We start from the raw sequence: 25,027 nt of genomic DNA, 5'->3' as shown, positions 1-25,027 counted from the left end.
CTCACGGGATTTTTGCCAGAACAGCTCTGCGTTTGGAAGACACCTTTATGCTGGGTATGGGAAGCTTAAGATGCTATTCCTTAGTCTTTGTAAGCAACGCCAAGAGTTTTCCTCTCGCTCACTGAATTGCTCCAAGGAAATGAACGTACCACGGCTCTTCGTGCAGAACATTTAATATTGAGCTGTGACCACAGAGCTTCCCAGGCACAAATGCCCGGGTGCACACCCCAGGGCCCGGTCAGGGGCCTCCTGTCCCCGCCAGCACACGCAGCAGCCACGTCTGCACCCTGCGACTTGTCCCATTTCACCTGACACGTTCCCCATCCGCTTCAGGTGTAAATTCAGGCGGCATCCTTGAGCTGATACTGGCAATTAATAACGTGGGGAGCACAAATGGTTTTTATTACGAGTACATAACCCAGCACAACGCAGGGTCTCAGCAGAACCTCTCGCAACCAAGGCTCACAGAAACAAGATGATTTCGGGGAGATCTTGGGGAGAGTCTATCTCCTTGCTCTTGGGAAGCACCTCTGTGTGCTGGGGAGGGAACCCGGGAGCTGCCGCCTTCCCGTGGTTTGGAAGAGGCCGAGCAGGGAGATGCTGCCCAGTTCTGCAACCGCACGAACACTTCCCCTGGCCGGCTGCCCCCTGTCGCTCGCCCCCTGGGCTGGGGGGCTATGGTGTCCCCGGCCAGGCTCACAGCGCTGAGGGGCTGCGGCAACAATCCCAATCCCCTTCCCCTCCCTCAGGCGGCCCGGTGCCCTCCCCCGCGCCTCACAGCCTGGCTGCCGGGAATAAGGGCTGAGGGGAAGGGGACCCGGGTGGGGTCGCCGCTGCCGGCACCGCTCCCTTCCCGCAGTCCCTCCCGCCGCACTGCCTCAGCCCGCCCTCCTCGCGCGGCACGCTGGGCCAACATGGCCGCGTCCTGCTCCGCCGGGCGCCCGCCGTTCGGCTGACAGCCCGCCAGCCAGCCGCCCGCCCCGGGGCCGCCCCGCCGCCCGGCATGGAGGAGAGCTCCAGCTGCGAGAGCCTGGGCGCCGGGCGGGCGGCGGCGGCGCGGCCGCCCAGCGGCGACTCCCTCTCCAGGTAACGGCCGCGGCGCCATCGCCCACCCACCCCCGCCGGGGCCGGGCCGCTCGGCGGTCTGGGGGGCCCTCGTCAGTCAAGAGCCATCGCGGGGCGTGGGGGGACACAGAAGGAGGGGCCGGCAGGGAGAGGGAAACCGAGAGCATGAAGCTGGTGCCATTTTCTGCCCCCGTAGGCAGCAGGTTCTGGCGTCTCCCCGCCGCCGGGTCTTGCCCTGCGGGGTGTCCTGGTGGGATGTCCCGGTGACCTCTCCCTGCGGGGTGTCCCTGCGGGGTGTCCCGGTGACCTCTCCCTGCGGGGTGTCCCTGCGGGGTGTCCCGGTGGGATGTCCCGGTGACCTCTCCCTGCGGGGTGTCCCTGCGGGGTGTCCCTGCGGGGTGTCCCGGTGGGATGTCCCTGCGGGGTGTCCCTGCGGGGTGTCCCGGTGGGATGTCCCGGTGACCTCTCCCTGGGGGATGTCCCGCTGCTCGGGGTGGTGTTGGGTGGCCGTGCATGCGTGGGCACTGCTCGACTGCGGCCAAGCCGGTTCCCTTTGCAGGCGTTCAGTCAGAGAAGGAGGTGCCACCCCCACCAGCCGTTTGGTAAAAGCTCTAAATAACCAAAGCTGCGCTGCCTGTCTGGTATGTCCAGTGGATGGGTGTAGGAATCAATAGTACCCATGAGCTTGCTGGAAGCACGGGGAGGGCACTAGGTGTGCTGGCTGCCATGTTGCACGCTGCTGTTCCCAGATGGACCTTCTCTTGTGCTTTTTCAGCAATGAATCTCCTGGGATGTGTTAAGCATTTGTGATTTTGTCCTCACAGCTTTTCCTGAGTGCTTGACTTTGCAGTCTGAATGACTTTCAATGCCACACGGGTATCTCCAAAGTCTTTAAGCCACAGAAGCTGAAAGGAGGAGTTTCTGTTCTTCCCACCCTCCGCAGTCTACTGGTGGAGTTTGAATTTGTGACTCACAAGCGTGTCTTGCTTGGGCCATATGTGGTGCAGGAGAGTGTGGCAGGGTAACAAGGGAGGACATTGGCTGACGGGGAAGGGTGCTGGTGCAGGAGGCCCTTGGTTTCGTAGTAGGGCCTGGGAGCAGGATGACCTGATGGCTGAAGGTTGTTCTGTCCTGTTCTGGCTGCCCTTGCCATGCTCAGGTAGTAGGATCTCAGGGTCACTCAGACTGAAGGGACCTCAGCATCCCTCAGTCCAGCCTCCTGCTCACCGCAGTGACAGCTCTGAGATCAGAGCAGGATGTGGCTTTTGCCACATCTGGTCTTGAAAACCTGCAGAGATGGAGACTGCACAGCCTCTCTGGGCAGCCCATCTCCGTCTCCTGGATACTTTCCACAAAGGCACTGAGCCCGGTTTTGGTTCCCTGACGCAGTCTCTGCTCCAGGCTTCCTGAGCCTCTCCTCGCCAGCAGCTGCTCCAGCCTTGCTGCTGCAGTTGTGCTTCCCTGAACTCCTCCAGCTCATCAATGCCTTTCCTGCACTGGTGGGGGGGTTAAACCTGGATGCACCATTCCAGAAGTGCTCTAATGTGTGCCAAGTAGAGGGGGATCCTTCCCTGAATCTGTTGGCTGTGCCTCTGTTCTTACAGCCCAGGGTGCTGGTGGCCTTTTTGCTGCCAGTGTCTCTGTACTCCTGTGCCTGGCATTTCCCCAGCAGAACCCCCTTTCTCACAGAGCTGCTCCCCAGAGAGGCAGTGCCCCGTTTGCACTTAGGCTTCTTCCCTCTTGAATCCTTCATGACTTGTCATCCTCATTTTTCCCTCCTTCGTGAAATTATTCTGTTCTCTGCTGTCTTTATAATTTCCCTTGTGGAGTTTGCCTGCGCCATGTCAGGTGTCTAGACACCCCTTATCTCACTCACCGAATGTACTCTTCTTTTTCCCTCTGCATCACTTTGGACCCATCTGGAGGTCAGTCACTGTAGAAGACACACACCTATGGACACAAAAGAGGACTTAACTCGGAAGAGCCAGTGGCTACAAGGAAACTCCTGTTCAGCCTCTCAGCAGTATCCCCTGCACAGATGGAACCATTGGGAAACTGAGATGATAAATCTGTTTCTGTTGAGCATGCACAAGGCTATGTCCTCCAAGCCCTGGAAAGGCCCAGACTTTAGCAGATTTCTTGGGATATAAAAAGCTTATCCAAAAGCTTTCAGAATTTCAAGTCTCTGCTCCAACATCTAGAATTTGTAGAAGAGAGCTATCTATTATTTATGATGTATTTCAAAGAAAATAGATATTGGAAAGAAAAATATTTTTCACCTGCACTATTAGTTTAAAAACCCTCATCTTGATTTGGTTTATACTCTGTAAACTTTTAGTTGAAATGGATAAGATTAAGACAGAATTATAAGGAAGTAAAATACCATGTAATGAGAAATGCGTGGTGACCTTCAGAATGTTTATTACCTGCTTCCCCTGCAAATCCAGTGATACTTTTATACAAATAAATAATTTTTGTATGAATTGGACTGTTGATCCATTTTCAGGGGGTATTAATCATTTATTTTCATTAAAACTGTACTGCAGTTTGATTTTGTGCATCAGAACAAACCTTCTGAAGCTAATGTGGCCATTTGTATGCACTGAAACATACTTGCATCTCTGTGATTGTGGTCTAATAGCTAGACCAACTTTGAATTGTTAACCTATGACTATAGAGATGTGACTCATTTTCACTAAGTGGTTTTATCTAAAAAGAAAAAGCTTTGGGGATGATGTGAGGAGCACAATGAATCACGAGGGTGCTGTCATCAGTTTTTCTAATCTGTTTTTTTTGAAAGGAACAACAACAACAAAAAAGTGTAGAAGGCTACTCATCCCAGATTCACAGTTACCTAGCAATGGGAAGCCTTATTGATTTGTAGTTGACAGAATTGTTTTATGCAAGATTTAGAAGACTTAGAAAGGCACTAGTATCAAATGTCATATAATCGTAGAATCATTTCGGTTGGAAGAGACCCTCAGGATCATCAAGGCTAACCCTAACTCTAGCATTAAACCATGTCCCTAAGAACCTCGTCTAAATGTCTTTTAAAGACCTCCAGGGATGGTGACTCCACCACTTCCCTGGGCAGCCTGTTCAATGCCTGACAACCCTTTCCAGGAATAATTTTTTCCTAGTATCCAATCTAAACCTTCCCTGGCTCAACTTGAGGCCATTTCTTCTTGTCCTATCACTTGGTACTTGAGAGAAGAGACTAACCCCCTCCATGCTACAACCTCCTTTCAGGTGGTTGTAGACAGTGATAAGGTCTCCCCTCAGCCTCCTTTTCTCCAGGCTGAACAGCTCCAGCTCCCTCAACTGCTCCTCATCAGACTTGTGCTCCAGACCCCTCAGCAGCTTCATCACCCTCCTCTGCAGTCTCTCTAGTATTTCAATGCCCTTCTTATGATGAGGGTCCCAAAACTGAGCACAGTATTCAAGGTGGGGCCTCACCAGCACTGAGTACAGGGACACAATCAGCTGAGCTTGAGCTCAGAAGCTGAGTTTCATATTTCTGGAGATACTTAAAATCTAACTCTTCAAGAAGACATGCTTGCTAGAGTTTACTCGTATCTAAGGTTGCTCACATGAATAATTGCCTTAAAGAACATATATATGTTTATTTGGCCTTTAATAATGCACATAAGATATGTCAGTAATGGCACTTGACAGTGAAAGTTGCTATGGTATTTTAATAGACCCTAGTAATATGCAGTACCTGTATGATAATAGCAAATGTTATGTATTTTCCCAACTAGAAAAAATGTTTGAAAAACTCTGTGAGACTCACAGTGTAGCTGTTTGTACATAGTAAAAAATCCGCAGCTCTGTGTGGAAATACCAAGTTAGTTTCAAATTAGCAGATCACAGCAAATTAACGCAGCTGCCCTCGTAGTTGTGCTGAAACAGCTGTTCTGCTTGTCATGTCTAAGCTGCCTCACCCAGTGCTAGTTTTGGGTGGCACAGCCCTGGGTTCTGCAGCTTCCTGGGGTTTCCAAAGGTCAGTATTTGGGATGGACTTTCCCCTTGCATCCTGTTCTCGTGGAAGACAGACGACTGAGACAACTACTCATAAAGAGCTGCTGTGGTATTTAACCAGCAGCTGGCAAGGAGCGCTTGTGTGTCTGCAGTGTCAGGCGAGGAGCAGCCCGTGAGACAGAAAAAGGAGTGAGGTAAAACACTGATTTAAACATTTGATGAGCTACAGTGTGGTTATGTCCAGAAGAGCAAGCTTTCCTCGGTGTTATGGACTGCTTTTATATCTGTAGAATGGCCTGGGAATCCTGGGTGAGAGAGAAACACATTTCAGCTGTGCCAATTAATCAGACTTCTACAAAGACAACTTTTAAAATTAATTTGTAGGTAGAGCTGTGGGTGGGTGGTGTTTGTGTTGGGATTTATTTATTTTATTTATTTTTTTTTTAAATTTGGGGTTGCATATGAACTCTCTGACCTTTGGAATTCAAAATAAATGTCAGCAAAATTCTACCACAATCTTTCCTTTTGTGAAAGGAAAACCAGATAGAGCCATGCATGACTTTAGCAGAACACATGACTCGAGGAAAAAGGGGATGTTAAACTTCAGATATTTGCTTTTCATTAAAAGCAATTAGACATTTTGTTTGTGCAGTGTCTGCGATGGTGTGCTATAGTTTCTGAATGAATATGTATCTCTGTATTCCTCTGAAATATCTGAAAAAGCATATTACAGTCCAGTCTGAACAACAGTCCAGTCAGATAGCTAAGAGGCTGCCTGTTAGATCTGCTGAAGGTAAATTTGTATTGCCTGTGCGCAAGTGTGGAGCTGATTATACTGTAAAGAAACTGCTGTAGGAGACGTCAGGGATATTTCAACATCAGTATAAAATGAGATAAGAGATAAGGCAGTGGGCAGATGTTTCCTGCCAGCATGGCTGTAGCGATGTTTGATGTTACCACTTTCTGGTTGCTTGTTACCACTTCTCTGCTGGTGCTCATCATCCGCAGAGATCTGCAGACAACGGGGATCCCGCGCATTGCACTTTTACTGAAGCATATGAGAATAATCATGCTCCTTGTCTTTATGCTTGCAGGGATAACTCTGAAAACATAAACTCTGTGTAAATCAGTGCAGCACGGTCTGGTGAAGCAATAGTTCCATGAGGTATGGACTTGCTGCTTTGTCTGAAATAAGGTCCTGTCAATACCTGGTCTGATTTAAGGCTACGTTGAAGGAATTCTTTCCCCACGGGTTAGAGTGATGCTGGAAGGGGTTGGGTCTGTTGGCTAAGGAGAGCTCTCTAGGACCACATTGCTACCAGATGTGTGAGATTTACCAATTGAGTTGTTTTGTGATGAGTCATTCAAGTTAGAGTTTGAAAGTGAAGATTTTTGCCAGTTCTGGTGTTCAGTGAAATGTGAGTAGCTGTCATTTTCTTCATGGGTTTTGCAAGCACTTCTTGCATTTGATTTCTTATATGCATGAAGCAGGATTTCTCAAGAGTTATTACCATTAAAGACAAGTATGTTGTTGGCTGAGTGTTCATAATGAACTGGTTTTCACATCTGAGAAACCTAACACTGTGCCTAGAAACAATTAGCAACTCCAGATGGATTCATTATCATTAATTTTAAAATGTGAGTGATAATTTATAGCGCTTATTTGCAACTGAAGTGCATTCTGAAAGTTTTTTTTGTGTACTCTATATTGTGAAGATAAAGAACAGTTTTGCCTGCATATACATTTGCAAAACGAGGAGAGTCTTTTATTAGATTCTGAGAATTTGGGGCAGAAAATAGTGAAAATAACAGTCAGTCAAATAGACTTTAGAGCTTTTAAGTTATGCGCTACACTTGGGAAGGGAAACTTACTGTTGAAGAACTTGGGAATTGTTTTTAGTAGCAAAGTTTGGCATGCACATTTCGACTGCTGCATTCAGCAGAAACTGCTCCTACTTCTCTTGGAGTGTAAGACCTTCAGTCTTATAAGTTTTTCTCTGTCAGGCACACACAGATCTCTTTGCCAGGCTCTGACCATTCAGTTTGTGAATATAAGATACAATTGACACTCACCTGTCTCTTTTAATTAATATTATATTGTTGTTTAAAGACCTCACAGGAATTTGGGGTGCCATGATTCTACCCGCTATACAGATAGTGACGATTTATGTGTTGAAGAGCCAGGGACCAACTACTTAAATGTGCTTAAGCCAAGATTATATTTGCCTGGTGAGTAATTTTATTAAGCTCTTGAACTTGTAGTTAAGTGCTGAGACTCCTTGCTGAGAGATTGGGTGAAGAGCAAGAAAGTCTAAGGATGAGATGAAAAACTGCTGTGGAGAGATGAAACAAGATCTGATGGTTGGTGAGGAGTAAAATTGGGCTCAGAACTTGACTGCATTGGGTCACATCAAGCCCTGCCTTTTCTGAAGAGACACGGTAATGTTACGTTGACCAACAGCCTATTTGCTAGACAGTTTTGACTTGTACACCTTTACTACAGGCTATTTACAACAGAGATGCAATTACAGAAGCTGAATTTTAAGATTGAGGATGACCTGATGATGTCAAATTACACAGTTCTTATCTGTTACGTGATTGTATTCCTGCTATGACTTCAGCTATAGGTTAACACCTTTCTCAAACGTGGTTTTTAATTTATTTCTGTTTTTTTTATTGTCTCCCTTCCTTTGCTAATTATTTTATTAGGCAAGAACTGCATTTGGAAACATCATAGCACCTTGTGAATGGCTCAGCAGAATCAATAGTCCACAGCTTCTTTTTCATGAGTCTTACCCTGGTGACCTGCTTTACTGTTATTGTTTTCTCAGCGCTGGGGCTATCGGGTAGTGTAAAAAGAGACCTGATCTGTACACCAAAGGGCTTACATTACCAGAAAGCTTAGTTGAGGGAAAAACCAGCAAGCATACATTAGAAATGCATCGGCAGCCTTCCAGAGGTCACTCTGATAAGGTGTTATATACAAGGTGTAGATGTAAAATGGGACATGAAAAACGTGGTCTTGTCATTTGTCCATGGGAAGCCCACAGCACCATGAAGAGGAGGGTGACAGGAAGGTAATGAAGTGCTTGGTTTGCAGAGCTGTTGGGGATAACTCAGCAAAGAGAGAATACAAAGGAGACACTGTCACAAATTATCCTCATCTTCATATTTAACTAAAAAATATTTGGGTGTTTTATAGCCCCAGTAACTGGGAGCTTAATTGAAGGAAAATTCAGTGAAAGGCAACAACAAAAATCAGTGGAACTTTTCAAGTATTTGTTTTTCCTTTTCCTACCATCTGTAGTTTCTTTTGCCAGATAATATTCTCACTCAGTGATTTTCCAGTGATTTCAAGGTAGCTCTTTATCTTGCTTCTCTCTTGCCTTTCTGCTTCATGAATTCTTTTCCATTGCTTTCTAAACCCTGATATATTTGATGAAGAGAAAGTGTTAGCAGTTTTCTAGTCCATAACCCCTTCAAGGTGATGTTCTAGTAGGTTTTTTTTAGCTCTTCACAAATGCTCCCACTTTACATATCGGGCCTTCCTCTAGTCTTCTGGCCATGGCTCCAGAGTCATTAATGTTAAGTCACCCAATGGTTCAAATTTGATCTGGGTCAGGTGTGGGTATGTGATCATACTTCTGCTGAACTAGTTACAAAAACATGAGTTTATGGGTTTTTTGCCTTTGTTCTGAGAAGATGTACAACACCTGTTTAGAATAAAACAGCATTTTAATCTGGATTTATGTACTGTGATGTAAAGAGCCTACCTGTCCATACAAAGTGCTATGCTCAACATGTTGTTCATGGGCAAAAAGGCAGCACATCTTTAGATAGCAAGGAACTTATTCTTGGTGTAACTGAAATTGTGAGAGTCTGATTATTGTTAGTCCAGATGAAATTATTACAGAAAAAGAATAATGATGCAGTTAAAACAGTCATGATGTTTTTTTGTTTCTGTCCCTCTTCCTGGTGTTTCACTCGCCCCCCACAGCTCCTCTGGGTCCCAGTGTTGCTGGTTTTATTCTGGTGGCGGTGGGTGTTACAGTGAGTTGTCAGCATCTGGACTCCTTTGCTGGTGAACTATGAGGTTCATGTTGATGGTTTCTTCTTTCCTCACTGCAGGAACCACCTGGGATCATTTTAGTATGTTTGGTAAAACGTTAGACCTATCTCTTTCTTCATTGTTCTGCAATTCCACACTACATCTGATTTTTGCTATACATAGTTGCTTTTATGGTATTAGATACTATTTATTTGTTATCTTTGTTACCTCTAAGACTGGTTTTGTCCAGCTCCTGGTTGGCATTTCTTTAACTGACCCTTGGTGAGCTGTTTATAGCCATGGTCCCCATTGCCAAGCCTGTCCCCCATCTCATCCCCTGTACTCCTCTGTGCCACATCCTTTGTCTCCACTTTGTCTCCAGGTCCCTGCTGTCATCCCAGACTGTTATATTTCCTCTACACAAACTCATTATATTTGTGGTAAATATCTCATTCTATACAGAATAACTGCTTGTTACTGCTCTCTGTGCAAAACTGTGGTTGTACCAAACACAAACAAAAATAAAACAGAGTAGATACAGACACCTGGCCAATTACAGAAATTGCAATCACAACTCAACCATGTAAAACAAAGCTGCAGGTTGGCGAAGAAAAGTTCAGGCAAAGCAAGAGTAACAAACCTCGGTCCTGAGGCCTTGAAAGTTCACTACAAAACTTATGGCCTATGAAGAGCAATGACAGTACTGAATGACAGGGCTAAGAGTTAACCCATCTATATTTATCTGAACAAAATTTCACTGGTGGGTTGAGTATGCATCTGATCATTGCTTGGTGATTTGTGAGAAAAGTGTTTGGTGTTGTTTTTTGTTTGATTGTTTTTGTTTGTTTGTTTGTATTTCCTGGCACAGAAAGCACTAATATCTGAATTACTGCACAGACAGTTAGCAGGACTATTCTCCTCAGCTGTTTCAGCTAAATCTGCCCATGGATGAGCTGGAGCCTGTGAACGAGTTGGTTACAAGTGGAAAATTACAGAGGCTGCCTGACTGCTGTGCAGATGCTGAAGGCAGGGGCAGGTCACTGGAACCTGTGGTGTCAGAGAGCGGCTGCTGAAGGATGGTTGTCAAAATCAGTCATCAGAGCAGAGGTTGGTTTAACCAGTAGATAGGATACCCTTAACTAATCAAAACTCATCAGCATCTCATTTGCAAGTAGGACACCTCTGGTTAAGAAATGAAAAATGTAGGATCGTCTGCTCACATTTTACCCAAGTTGACTTTTGGAATAGGCTGTTCTTGAAAATTCAGGCTGTGTCCTCCAGTCTAAGAACTGACATCCAACTTCCACCCGGAAAATGAGCCCCCACACCTCACGACAGAGTGCTTCCCAAGACTTTTTCCTCAAAGGTGAAGAAGCATCCTACCAGAATGGTTATTAAATACTGGGATGTGAGAAGAAGAATGCGGTGGGACTGTTTGTGGATGTGCTCAGGACTTCACCAGCTGAGCAGTCTTGGCCCTTTGCTTGTTGCCATCTGCTGGGGTGCAGCTTCTGCTGATCGCTGCTGCTTCCAGTGCCATGGAGGGACTTCTGTCATCTTTTTTTTCTAAAACATATTCTGATTCTAGAGTCTACCTTCTGCTTCCACCTTGCATGAGGAAAAATACAGGCACCCTGGGGTGAGATTTGTCTCATCTCACTGGAGTGATACAAATTTCTGCTGGTCTCTGGGTTTGTGTTTGCGGACAGCGGGGAAGGAGGAGTCATCTGTCTCGCCAGTGACTGTAAGGAGAGCCTACAGTGAGTGATGAAGATGTGACCACCTGCACAGAACTCCCTCCCAAGCATTGTGGTAGGGCCAAAAAGTACATTGAGTCTGGGTTGTTCTGCACGCCAAAAAAAAAAAAAGGAAGGAGCTATTTCCTAAGTCATATTATTGCTCTTTTTTTACATATTAACTAAATCTCTTGTCAACCGAGGAGGAAGCAGAGGTTTGTAGTCCAGTTTCTTAAACCTGTTTCTTTGTGTACTTGTGTATGTCTGTCAGGTTTTTCCACTGGTAGTTTTTGTAATATTTAGACATTTTTAACCTTGCTTGACAGAGGAGTGAAAGTAATAACTTCTGACAAGTTTTGCATTTAAACAAAGATGGAGATGGGAAGGGAGGCCATGTCAGTTTTTCCATTACAGAAAAAGCTTGTTCCTTTTTAGCATAGGGAATGCCTAGATGAGAAAGATGTCACAAATATGTGCAGATTCTCTAGGACAAGGCTTCTCTCAAGTTGGAGAAGCACATTATATTATCTCATCTTTGCATTTCCTTCATTCCCTGTGCTTCCTCTGGTGTCTGCAAAAGGCTGCGTTCAGTTGAAAACAAGAAGCAAATACAAACTTCTCTGCCACAAGGCACTCATCTCCTGGAAACCAGGGCAGGATCTAGCTCCTATCTCCATGTGAAGTAGGTATCTAAAACTTTCCTACCCTCTGCAGAGTCCATACACTGCACAAATAATTCAGCTGGACAAAGATAGGTGTCTGCTCTGGGAGACTTGCACTGTTGTCTGGACTCCATCACCTGGGTTTCCATTGACTGAGTGGGAGCAGAGACACCTGTGGTATCTGCCAGCCAGAGCTGAACCATCTTCTCTTTGAGCTACTTTGTTTTTCGCATACACTGATTTCTGCTTGAGGAACCAGAAGTGGCGGGTGGAAGTGGCTGTGGGTGAACTGGGAAGATAAACCCTTATTTTCGATGTATGAGAGCTGATGTACAGAAAATCTGCAGATGAGCTTGCAACTTTGTCTGCCTTGCCTCACTTCATTGTAAGGTGGAAGAATTCGAAAGACCTCTGTTTCAACATGCATCCTGAAACGGGCCAGTGGGGTGAGTAAGTGTGCAGAGCCCTTCTGGCCCTTATAGAAATCAGTGGCTGCTGAGCACGTTGGAAATCGGACTTATTATTTGGACAATAAATTGAACTGAGTTAGTGAGGATACCTGGTCCCAGGTATGAGTGTTGAAAATGAGGGCTTGGGCTGACGGACCACGATCTTCAAAGCTGCTGGGCTCTCTGGGACTTGAGACAAGATAGAGGTGCTCAGTGTTTCTGAAAACATCATGTGTTGTCTTAGATTCAGCTTCTGGAAATAAAGCCCCCAGATCATTGAATGCTTGACTTATTTTAGCCTTGAAACTCTGCTAGGGACCAATTTTGTGCAGGGGCTGGGCTGCCAACAGAATATAGTTGTTCCCAGTCCGTTTTTTGAGCTGAGCCTGGCAGGGCATGCAGCTGCATAGTGTCTGTGAAAGGTTATCAAGGTGATACCCTGTCAGTTTTGCTAGGTGATACAAGACTCTCCAGATTGGCTGTGTTTAAATGTTATTTCCTCCTCCTTTTTATTATTCCCAGTATGGAACAAGTAATGTCATTGGTGAGTAAATTGCAGGTATTTTTAATTCCTGTGGGTGTTTGCTTTATTGGGGTGTGGGGGTTGTGTGGTGTGTGTTTGGAAGAAAATCAGAACATTTAACAATACATGTTACGTTCTAACTAAGGTGTTTTATAAATAGGGAAATAGGTGGGAATCTAAAGAAAAACTGAGTCAGCAAATGAACTGTCAGAAGTATACATATACGGTTAAAATGTATGTAACTGGCTGCTAGTATGTAACTAGAAATTAAGGCACTGCAAGAACACAAGTAGTAAAAGAGAAGTTATATCTGTCTTTTTATCCAGTTCTCCTTTCTGTCCTAAGGTGAGTACTTACCAAAGTGGGTATTATTTCTGTTTCTTTCCTTTGTCAAATTAAGAGGTTTCCTCTAAAAAAAAAAAAAAGAGATGAAATTATCAAGCAAAGAAAATATTAAATATCCCGTATTGCTTTCAATGTTTTTCTCCTTGCTCTCAGACTCTGGAGTTATTATTGCGCCTTATCATTTGACTTGCTGAATTTATATCAAAATCCTGATATTTTTTTACTTGTAACTTTTTCTCTGGCTTAATCTATTTTAAAGGAAGGGAGGGGAAGTTTACATGCTATATATAAATATTAGTAAACAGTAAGAGTGGTTTTGGACTGTGTGTAGGATTTCTGTAGTGACTTTTGTCTGCATTCAAAGTTCCTGTGGAGACAGATGTTGCCAGCCCTCTTTTTCCTGTGGGGTGCAGTGGTAAATCTGAGGTTGCTCTGATGTAGGAGGCAGCAGCACCACCCAGGTCTCTTCTCTGCCACAAAATGTCCTGAGCCCTGGAACCAGCTTCTTCCACAGGTAGGGCTAAGAAACTGGTCTTGTAGCACCAGGAGACACTTGGATTTGGATTCTTGAGTTGCTGTTTTGCTAGAGGCCGTCATGCTGCACAGAGGGCCCCTGGGCGGCTGTTTGGGGGAGAAAGCTGCAAGTCAGGACTTGTGCTGATTCATCACAGCCGGAGAGATCACTTGCCAGACATCCTGTCAATCAGTGATCACCTGATGGCTTTCTTGCTGTCACTTTCAACCATCTGAAGCCCGAGGTACTGGAACTTCCTCCTTCAACTGTGTGTTTTGGACCCTGAAATACTATTTTCTTGGGAGCAGGGATCTTCTTTGCTTCAGGTTCAGCCCCACCCTCTGTAATATCTTATAGTTGAAAACAAAGGCTCTAGCTCCTTCTGAACAATCCCAGACGATTCTCAAAAGCATAGCAATAACCTAATGTGTAGGATGGCACAGAAATGAGGTAATTATTCAAGCAGGCAATGTTGTTTGCATGGACTGTAAGCAGGCTTGTGTTTTGAACCAGTCTTCATTTGTATTATTTTTATTTTCAATGCTAAGGGTCTGTCCTGGTGACTGGCAACCCCAAAGCTTTGCAGCACAGACCACAGGTGTGCACCATCTCCGGGAGGTCTGTCAGACATCTCCCCCAAGCACAGCCACAATGACTGGGTTGTATTTCCACCAGGTGTCACCTGGAGCAGGTGTGTCACTCACCTTGTCCACCTGATCGCTAATTCTGGACATGAAGGCATGTGTGCTCGTGGTGGTTATCGCAAGGCAATTTCCATTAGGAACTGGGATCAGACCAAAATACTGAATTATCAGCCTGCTTTCGAGAGGTAGTAACTAATTATGGGCTTCGTAGATATGGGCTGCAATATAGTTGGTGAAACAGAGGTAAAATGTCAGTTCCCAGCAGAAGTCTAACAATTTCTTGAAAAATATTTGTTTTTCTTCCTTGTAGCTGAGCATCATCCCATAGCAGCCTGGAGCTTGTTAGAAACTTAACTCCCCTCTTGTTCCTCTCGTGAAGACATATAATTTTGTAGTTATCTTCCATGTGCAGATCGGAGGATATCAGTTCAGGCCTCTGATAGCTGCTGTTCTTCCTGTTTTTTACCTTCTGGATTGTTTGACTCATGAAAGCATGATCCTGTGGGCTTCTTGCTTGTTATTAATTACGTGCTGCATATTGGTTTGTCTTTGGGTGTTGGCTTTCTATTCTCGGAATCTTGCAAATATTTTAAACAATCAGCCTATTGTTTAGCAAGTGCTCTGCACACACTGTAGGCCTTTTGTGAATTTGTGTTTAAAAAAATAATGAAAGAATGACTAATGGAGCACGAACAGTGCTTGTGACACTGTAGTCCATTGTGTGACTACTGAGAGCAGAATTTGCATTCCTAGAAAAGCTTGTTCACGGTCAAAATATAGGACATTGTCTTTATGGCTCATGGGAAAACATGTACTATATATTCAGCTCAGGATGCTACTTAGAAGGATCAACTTTTAAAAAATGACATTTTCCTCCCTTGGAACATTGAAGTCAGACTGAGACCCAGCTTTGCTTGGCAACAGAAGTGAATCTTCTTCATTCAGGCGAGTGGCGTGGGGGGCTATTTTAGGTCTGTCACACACATGCACAATGATTTGTTTGCTGAAATGGCTTCTTTTTAAGATGTTGTTGAGCTCTGACACTGCCAGCCCTTTTGAATGGAGAGGGTGTGTTATTATATTATAGAACTGTCTGCCTCCTCTGAATGCCAGAGGAAGCCTGGCAGTTGGTGCTTTTCTTTCCTTCAAATGTGTATTTGTTTGTGGCTTTTTTCCCCCTCTGAGTTTGTTACAGATCAAGCAGAGGTTCAAGTGGCATCTTTAAATGTTTATAAAAATTGTGAGTTCCTTGTAGTTCTGAAATGTAGCAACTGTCTATTCTGTGTGTGCCTAAAAAGAGGGTACTGGGTATTCGGAGGGGTGCCTTATGTATGCAACAGGTAGTTTCCTTTGGTACTTATTGTCTAAGTAGAATAAGCCTGTTTTGATTTTCTGTTTTGCTGTGAAGAATTAAGTTCGGGTCGTTGCTCTCTGTAGATACTGCTCCTTTGTCTGTCCGTGCAAGCTCTTTGGGAGAGGGTTGTCTGTTATTGTGGGCGTGCGCGGTGCTGAGCGCTGCTGGATTCCTGTCCTGGCAGAGATGTTGTTAAGATGCTAAAATTGAATTTACAGTGGTACAGCCTGTTACATCCCTGTGGTGGAGTGGAAGCCAGTGCAAAGCGTCCGAGTCCTTCTACAGGGCCCTGGTTTGGTCAGATGCCAGCCCCCAAAGAGGGGCATACGAGGCACTTCTGAGTACCCTTAGGTGTGTATGTATATATATATAGATATATATGTATACAGATAAAGACTTTGGGGACCACTTAGCACAGCTCCACAGAGAGCTGCTGTAAATGGGAGAGCCTGATGTGGGCAGCATCTGGATTTCCCAGACCAGTTCAGCCAGTACCAGCCGGGACAAAGTCACATTCATGGGGAACAAGCACCAGTTTGTCTCCTTCTGCTCTGATGTGACCCAAAAGGTTTTTCAGTATTTCTTTTTCCTTCTCTGAAAGAAACAGGAGCTTTGAAAGCGTTGAGGAGGGAGAGTTGTCGGCTTGGGTTTGAGCGGTGAGTGGGGATTGCTCAGTACCTCTGTGTCATTACGCTTTTCAGAGAAGTGCCCAAGTGCTGCACGTGCTCCTATTCATGGCCCTGCTATAAACTTGAATCAATCGGATCCTGCTCTCTTGGCATCCAAAGCTTCCAAATTAAATTGTATTTGCCACTAGTCATCATTAATTTGCAGTTTTCACCTTGATTAATTTTTAGGAGTTGACATAATGAGAAACTTTTACAAAAACAGGAAGAGAGGAAATGGAAATTTGCCCTCCGCGGTGTTTTTCTCATTTATGACCTCTGCAGCTGAAACTGTATTGCCCAGTGGTGCATTTTATCACCTGTTTTCCATGTCGGTTCAGTGACTATTGAAACAAAATGTTCAGTTTGATACAGAAGAAATGGTGTGAGCATCTCATGCCAATTAGCATCTGAGTAATTGGCACACCTCTGCAAGCAATGAAGCAGCTACTTGTGTTGTCAGGGAAGGAATATTCATAAAGAAGGTGCTGGAGAGCTGACTTTTTCATCACCGACTGCATTTTGGTTGTGTTACATATAGGAGTGAGCAAGGTCAGTATTTTAAGATGTTGCCACAAAAAAAAGTAGGTGTCCTTGAGCCCTATGCATATGTTGTAAATAAAAATGGCACATTTTGCAGAGATGGGTTTTCCTCCTGTCCCAACAGTTTTTCACGGAGGTCTGGGGGTTAAACTCAGACACAGGTTCACAGTCTTGGATTTTTTTTTTCAATACCTTTTGTTTTCTTTTTTTTTATTTTATGAGCAAGACAGAGGTCTCTTCATAAGTTTTCAAAGTCTGAAGAAGTATCTTCAGAAATTAACGGTAGTTTCTCAGGGAGCTGCTGCCCATAGAATCATAAAATGTTTTGAGTTGGAAGGGGCTTTTAAAGATCTATTCCACCCCCTGCCATGGGCAGGGACATCTTTCTCTAGACCAGGTAGCTCAGGACCAAATCCAGCCTGGCCTTGAACACTTCCAGGGATGGGGCATCCACAGCTTCTCAGTGCAGCCCGTTCCAGTGGCTCACCACCCTCGCTGTAGCCAGTTCCCTTCTGCAAAGGATTGTTTCTTGTCTTTAGGAAGGTGTATATTGTCTATATTTTTATGTTCATGCTGACCAGAAAGAGGCATACCTTAAGGTGCTTGCTTGGACCGATTTCAGCAATTACCAGCCGGGATGGTTTAGCAGGACCATCCCTTAAAGTGAAGTCATGACCGCTGTCTCAAGTTTTGCCAGAAATTGTTGTGAAGTTTTATGTGAGACATGAAATTGGTTGTTGTGACTTTCTTCTTGAGTCACGTGGCCTAGGAGAAGAGGTTGTGTAGTGTGCTTGTCCTTAGGCTGACATTCACAGAAAGCTCTTTGTAGAGATCTCTTAGCAGTTTTCCTTCCTGTGGAGGGTGGGGACGGGGAAGGAAAATATCCTCTTTTCGGAGTACAAAGAACATTGTATTAAATCTCCCACAATAGGTGTAAGGATACAGGGAGGAGAACTCAGTCCTGCGTAAATGGTGCATTTGTTCTCATCAGGTGAAAGCCATGGGGCTCCAGTTTGATTTGGGCGCTTTCTTTGCATCTCCATGCTCATCTGCTACCTGACCTGAGCTCACTGTGTCGTGCTTGAACCCTCAAACTGCCGTCTTCAGGTACTGGTGCTTTCTGCTTCCAGGGAAAAGTGTTGCTTAGCTGCTTTGGGAAGGAAATGGCTTCGTATTCAAACTCTTTCTCTAACAGTTGACAAAAAAATTGCAGCTACCAGCTTTTATTTCTTTTCATTGACTTTCTTAAAGAGTGTGTTTTTTAGATTGCAGGGGTATAAGGGTCGAGGTTGCCTCCGATGACTTTGGCAGGTGCCATTTAATGGAACTTTTTGAAATGGCTGAAGACTCATCACTGCTTTCCCCCAAAATATTTCATCTGCACTGTCATAGTCTAACAGGATAAGTTTGCATGTCTCAGGCGCTTCTGTTTGCAGCTTCTTTACATCTTTGTTGACAGGTGAAGCTAAACACTCCGGCATACCTTCAGTTCTGCTACGGGTACAGTAACAGCTTTCAATTGCCTGAACAGGAATTACCGGAGGGCATCTGTCTGAGTCTGAATTGTGTTGGAAAACCATCTGGCATGTTGTGAGATAGTCCTAATAATAACAGTGAGCACTTTATCAGGAGTTGAGTCGTTGTGCTTGGTTTCCATTGTAATTCTCTTCTTAGTTGCGTATATGTATTTTCTATAGCCAAGGGGTTAATACTACGTGCAGATACTGTGCAAGACCATTGTGCAAACAGCCCTCATTGTCACTCATTTATTGTTCAAAATCTGGCTATAAGAAATACATTTAAATAATAAAAATAATTACTAAGATGAAAGACATACATCAGTGCTAATTGCATCCTAAACCTGTTTTCCACTTCTGCATGGGAAGGGAGGAATGAGAGGAGGAAATGGAGATGGCAGTGACAGCAGAAGGTTCTCTCCCTGAAGGTGCTTTGGAACTGGTGTCGGGGTCTCATTTGGCACTAACGCAGAAATCCATCAGCAGGGACGCTGCGGGCCTGCCTGCGCCTGGGGCCTTGGAAGGGAATTGCTCTGGGGGTCCTTGGTCTTCACAGGTTTCTCACAGAATGTCTGCACTCACTCACTTTCCTGTAGGAAGAGCTCAAAGTATTTTGTGAACCTGAGTATATGTTGTTTCCTAAAGCCTTAATGAAGTTCAGAGTTAATATTATGTTGTGTGTTTTGTTAAGTTGTGTTAAACCAGACCTAGCAGTGATTGGCACAACTTCAGTGCCAGTGGTTTTAAACCCTCGCTGAAATCTGGCCAAACCTGCCTGTGTTCTCAGATGTTTCTGGGGTGCCCCTGAACCCAGCAGTTATGTCTGACCTTTGTCCCCTTGCTGTCACTCAGGTTTGCTCTGTGTTATCTCTGGTGGAATACAGGTGTTGGGGCTGTGTCCCCATGAGAACAGAGCATCCTTGGTGGGGTCCTCAGGATTTTAGACTGATACCAGAAGTACCCTGTCACGCTGCTGAAAGAATTGTTTGAGACAGCTTTAACTTTACGTTGGGAAAAGCTGGAATAATGTGCAGAAGCCATGGCAGAAGCAGGAGTAAATAATTTGCCCAAGATGATGCTGAAGGGCTGGTGGCAAAGCATGGAGGGAGCTCTGATCTCCTCACTGTGAGTTTGCGTGTCAGCCCAGGGACGCTCTCCCCCTCTCCCCACCCAACTGCCTGGTTTGAGGATCTTGCCTTTTGCATTGGCAGCAGAGGAGAGCTCGAGATTGACTAACCCGCTGAAGCTAATAAACTTCTCATGTGTATGCAGGGACATCCATTTAATTAGTTTGCAAAGTGGTGGAGCTGGAGCCGTGCAACTGCCTGACGACGATGAGGGAGCCGCAAGCCAGCGGCATTTCGGTTGTCTGCTCCTTCGTTCCATCTCCGCTCCCTATAAATGATGGATGAGGAGAACAGAGGCAGGGAGCCAAACATATGCAACCTATGCATACTGTGCAGAGCTGCATAATCCAAGCGGTATTGTTCGCTGTGTGTGCAGGCGGCGGTTCCAAAAGCTGGCGCTGCTGTAGCTGGAGTGAGGCTTCACCAGCGCTTTCTGTGGGAGCAGAGGGACGCTGGTGCGGGGAGCTCTCGAAAATCCACTTCTAAAATGCAAATGCTTTCCTTCATTACAACCCACTTGAAGCCAAGCGTGATCTATGAACACAGAACACTTTCACAGCTCAGACATGCTGTGGATTATGGTTCTCTTATTTTTTTTCTTTTTTCTGCATAGAGCAGTTTGCTGCTTAGCTTGTTGAAGTGAAATTAATTAACAATTTCATAAAAATCTTTGGTCTACAATGATTAGGTAGTCACTGCTTGTGTACTAGGTAGACACTGGGAATGTATGAGGGCAGACAAGTTGTGTAAGCAAAGAAACTGGTGAAATTTTGATTCTTTTGTTAGTGCTCTCCCTCCCTGGGATCTGTTAGGAGTAGGTTACACAGACAGGTCTTGAGAGTTGTTTGAGTGTAGCTTGTCCTAGCTTGGTGACAGAGAGACGAGCACACTCCATTAAACCTTTCCAGCTCCCCTTTCTGTGACTGAAGGATGTGAAATTCTGAATGCCGGTGCCTCTCTCAATAGGTGACTGTGCTCGGTGGTTTAGCGATGTTTGCCCAGTGAGTAAGCTGTCCTGCGTGGTGCACACAGGCCACGTTAGCTGCTGCTGTGCCCCTTGCTTAGTTATTTACATCTGTGCTAAATGACTTGTAAACTCTGAGCAGACTTGCTGAGCTGTAAAATGCATTTAAATACACAAAATTCTGGGCCCTGGAAGGGGAGGGAGCTGGAAGGCCCGGCTCCGGAGGCTTGTGCTGAGCCTTGGGCTCCCTCGGCTGGAGCTACCACAGCAGAAAGCACAAGAGAGACCCAGGGACAGCAGACAGTTGTCACCCAGTGAAAAAGGCATCTGCAGCATCCGCTTGCTCTTTGTTGGTAACTTCAAGTGCCGTCTCCTTACGCGTTGCTGAACAGTAAACTGATGCTGCTTTGTGGATTAAATTGTGATTTATTTTTTTTTAACATACTTTTAAAAGTCAAATTAATTAAACAGTTGCAAATACAAGGGATAACACTTGGCAGATGAAGGCTGACCATGCAGAAACCAGACTGAAAGGAGCTTCAAGGGAACACATCCAGGGGTCTGAGCTGGTTTTAGTAAAGCAATGTAAAAATTAGGTTCAATGCTAAGCCTAATTTAGCATGCCTGCAAGCTGCTGTGTGCAGAAGTGCTCTCAAGCTTCCTCATTATCTCCAGATATGGATTCCCTCCCTCTCCATGTGCTGCATCTGATGGTTTATATGGCCATGTAATGAATCCAATCGGCCTTATTATCCGACCAAAGACTGTCTTCATGTTTGTTAATACTTTACTGCCCCAGCAGATCAGCAAATTGAACTGTGCATCTTGTGATGCTGTGCAGCCCAGGCCAAGAGGAGGAGGAACGGAGGGGAACGTCAGTGGCCCGTTCAGCAGCAGCGGATGCTTTATATCAATTTTGTTGTAATGTGAAACTGTACGCAAATTCAGTGTATGTGTGAGGCCCTTTGAGCCGTAAGAACAGGAGGCTTTGCATATTCAGTTCTTGTTATTTTAGTGTAAGATTATTTTCTGCATGGGATGGAGACGCTGGGGCTGTTGCACTGGGTGCACAAGTGCCACTGTCCGTCCGAAATGACATGAGTTCACCCAGCAACACCGCAGGAGCTGAGCGAGCTGGAAAGCTGAGTGATTAGCTCTCGAACCATGTACAACAAATGCATTCAGTGGAATTGTGCTACTCGATTGGAAAGTCAGTATCATTTATTTTAAGTATTTTTTTACTGTTCCCAAAGGTTCCAGTTCTAACTTTCTACTTCATAGGATGAAAGAGTTGCCAATACTCTTTAATGCTTGGAGAGAAAGGACTATCTCCCAGCAAGAGCCCAATTTTGCTGTAGTCCTTCATGCTTTTAACACTGCCTGCGTACTACTTTGGCAAACCGTGAAGAATAGAAATGAAAATGGAACACTTTGGCCTTTTGGTGGCTGTTTACCGGCAGCAAAACAATTTTCAGACAATTAACAGATTTCCAAGCCCTTTAGAAGCTCAGATACCACTCTTTTAGGTTACCCCAAGTCTAGTGACCGCAGTATTCCTGCTGGCATTCTGCTTCAGCCAAGGCGAGGCTTGCAAGCCCTAAAGCTGATCCCTAAGAGTGTCTTTACACCCAGATAAAACCTTTCTGGGGTTGGCAGGAGTGTGGGAATTACTTGGTTCAGGTGGCATTCACTGCTGCACTATGGCTTCAGGGAGTAACGATGCACCATGGAGGATCTTTCTTTACAGTCATCTGGGCTTATGAGCATTACTATTGAATGCTAATTTTAAGCAATTACGGTTCTAGGAGAGGTCGCAGTATAAAAATCTTATAAAATAAGCTTATTTTAATTGCTTACAGCTATACTAGGAAAATCATCTAGGAAAAGAAGATTGCTGTTTTGCTTTGTTATTTAGCAAATCACACTTTGTATCGCCAGAGAGGTATGCTTGGAAAGTCTCTCTAATTCTCCCAAGGGCTGTACTTACACCTGAAGGAGGAAAGTTTTGTGTGATGGAAAGAGTTTTAACTCTGAATTCCTTCCACCGCTGTGAAGCTGTTGTGGGAGTTGTGCTGGCGTGCGTTCACGAGCCTGTTTTCATCCCCTTGCAGCGCACTAATGTCTCCCATCTGAAAGGCTGAAATGGGGGCCCTTAGTTTCTGTGATTTAGGATTTGATCAGGCTTGTGATCATGATAATGTTGGTTCAGTCTGAGCTGAGATTTGGTAATGAATTGTATTGTATGAATTGACTTTGGTAATCCATGGCAACAGTGAGTAAACCAGGTTCTCTTAAACCACTGCTGAGGGCTGAATGAGAATAGAAAGGGTGGAAATAGTGAAAAATGCCTGATATGACTGTAAGCAGTGGCAGTGATTCTGTTTTCGAGCGTTCGTGAGCTGGGTTTTGATACACTGTGGTATTTTTCTTTATAGCGCTTCCACGTCTCACTCAGACCATTCGTCTCACACCAAATCTGCTTCTGCTGTATCGTCCGACTCAGTCTCCACCTCAGCAGACAACTTCTCTCCAGACTTAAGGGTACGTATATTTTGTACATTCTGTCTTAAAAAAGATATATACATATGTATATGTGTTGCGGCCTCCTTCAGAGGACATTTCTTGCTCCTGTGAGTTTGGATATGGTAAAATGTTGTCAGCTTTATGCCTAATTTTATGTAGCCAAAGCATGAAAGGACCCAAAGTCAAACAGGTGAAATAGAAATTGAAGTTTAATCTCTACGGTGTTATTTCCTTCTTTATAAAGTTGTTTAATCTTCAAAAAGCAGACTCTGCACCCCACTCTTGGAGATGAATTTTGAAAGGAGCTCCATTTTCTTTTAAGTGCTCTAAGTGAAATCTTCAACCTGCCAGTTGTATATCCTTTTTTTCCCCCTCTGTTGTGTGTATATATGAGATGTTCTCTCTTGAGAACTTGTGCTTGTTTGTAAACACTGAGTCCTTGGAAGTACCTTCTTTCAGAGAAAGATTGCTATCTCCAAGCTGATAAAATAATATTCGGTCACAATAAATTGCTCTGACATGAAAAAAAGTCCAAACAAGGCTCTTTTAAGTCTGTTATTAGATTTGTTAATTATAAATCCAAAGTCCTAGTTCTGTGTCACAGGATTTTCGGAAGTGAAACCAAGGGTTTTGCCAATATATCCTTGGTTTTTAAAAAAAAAAATCCATAGGTATAAAATTGTTGGTACATTCTAGTAATGACTTTTAGCCTTTCTCAGCCACGTTTGAGCATCTTTGTAAAATATGAACACAGATAGGTTGCATTAAAACCTCTAAATGCAATACCAATTCCTTCAACAACCATGATAATTTTTTGTCCCATGAGTGTTGTCTCAGTAGTGTGTAATTAATCACAGAAAGTCTGTCCAGAAATGGCAAGAACAGGAATGCTTCTTTCTAAAGGCAGCTTATTAGCCAGTATTAAGCTAAGAATTGAAGATGAATCAATAGTTTATGTGACCTATTGATAGTTTACATGTTTAGCTAACCTTACAAAAAGTAATCTTTAGAACATGTCTGGGTAAAGAGGTATGTAATAGGTCTGAAGTTATTTCCCCTGTGAAGCTGGGGTTTTAAGTTACTCCACCATGTAGAAAACACAGTTTTTAGGTTGAGGCCAAGTCATTAAGTGTACAAATATAGGTAAGATTGCAAATATTACTACAACTGTAACTGTATAATATAAAAACCAAAATTTTACGCCAGCTTATTTTATGACCTTATTTATTTTTTTCCTGAAGTTTTTATAAGTGGGTTTCTTTTTCCAGGCATATCTTTTTCCGATGCACAACTCAACTGCATTTTCACAGTTTTTCAACACTTAAGAATTACCTTTACGACTAGAGAATGAAGCAACGTTTCTTTTCTAGAATCGATGTTGTCTTTCCTTCTTGGTGATTAAGTTGGCCCAACGTGTTTTCCTTGTAACCCCGATGCAGTCGTGTGACTCTTCCTTTTGTCACCTTCTTCCCTGTGAATTCTAATCTGACTGGGTGTGGTTTCCCACTCTCCTGGGTTTGTCTGGTTCCCCGTCCAACAGAGCCGCTGTACCTCAGTCAAAAATAACATCAGAGGAACCTTCACTTAGCTGCATGATACATTTTTCAGGCAGAAGATGTGTATGTCCTGTTGCTTGGAGGCCCTTAGCAGCCGCCCTCCCTGGCTGTGCCATAGTTGTGTGATGTGCAGAGCGAGTTCTTCACAGCCTGCCCCCTTCTTCCTTTCCTTTATGAACAAGCAAACTGAAGTTGTGCTGTGGTTTAAAGAAGTGCTGCTCCCATTTCATTTCAGAAGAGTGCTTAAGGAGAAATGGTAAAGCAGAGAATTACTTATTTAGATTAAAGACATTGCCAGCCAAGTGTGAGCATGTGCCTCTGCTGGCAAAATGCTTCTTGCTTGTAACTTGCATCATCTTTAGGGCCTGAATTCAGCATAAGCCCTCTGTGCTTTGCCTCTTGCAGGAGGTGGTGTGAGTGGCTGCAAAGAAGGCTACAAGGCGGGTGGAGGGTTTGGAGGGGAAGCCGTATGAGGAGCAGCTGAAGTCACTTGGTTTGTTCAAACTGGAGACTGAGGGGAGACCTCATGGCAGCTACAGCTTCCTCACAAGGGGAGGAGGAGGGGCAGCCACTGATCTTTCTGGTGACCAGTGAGAGAAACCAAGGGAATGGCAGGAGGATGTGCCAGGGGAGGTTTAGGTTGGACATTAGGAAAAGGTTCTTCACCCAGAGGGTGCTGGACACTGGAACAGGCTCCCCAGGGAGGTGTCACGGCCCCAAGCCTGACAGTGTTCAAGAAGAGACTGGACAACACCCTCAGACACACGGTGTGAACTGTGGGGTTGTCCTGTGCAGGGACAGGAGTTGGACT

The 25,027-nt window shown here is 44.6% G+C and overlaps 1 protein-coding gene across 5 annotated transcripts in view; it reads left to right on the top strand.

Annotated features, from left to right (window-relative positions):
• Positions 1-896: 896 nt before the first annotated feature.
• Positions 897-25,027, top strand: part of MTMR2 (myotubularin related protein 2) — a 64,554-nt gene continuing 40,423 nt past the window's right edge. The window contains exons 1-2 of one of the 5 annotated variants that reach the window (XM_065042310.1): positions 897-1,086; positions 22,573-22,678. In XM_065042310.1, coding sequence (XP_064898382.1) covers positions 1,004-1,086; positions 22,573-22,678 — 189 coding nt within the window. In that variant the 5' untranslated portion in view covers positions 897-1,003. Of the gene's footprint in view, positions 1,087-5,078; positions 5,241-14,673; positions 14,913-17,476; positions 17,637-22,572; positions 22,679-25,027 lie in introns of those variants that run through there. The other 4 variants (XM_005505375.3, XM_065042459.1, XM_065042614.1 and 1 more) reach the window with 4 other exon arrangements.

This window comes from Columba livia, chromosome 1, assembly GCF_036013475.1.
Source record: "Columba livia isolate bColLiv1 breed racing homer chromosome 1, bColLiv1.pat.W.v2, whole genome shotgun sequence".
Lineage (NCBI taxonomy): Eukaryota > Metazoa > Chordata > Aves > Columbiformes > Columbidae > Columba > Columba livia.
Note: the sequence above shows the minus strand (reverse complement) of the source record. Positions and strands in the feature narration are given on the sequence as shown.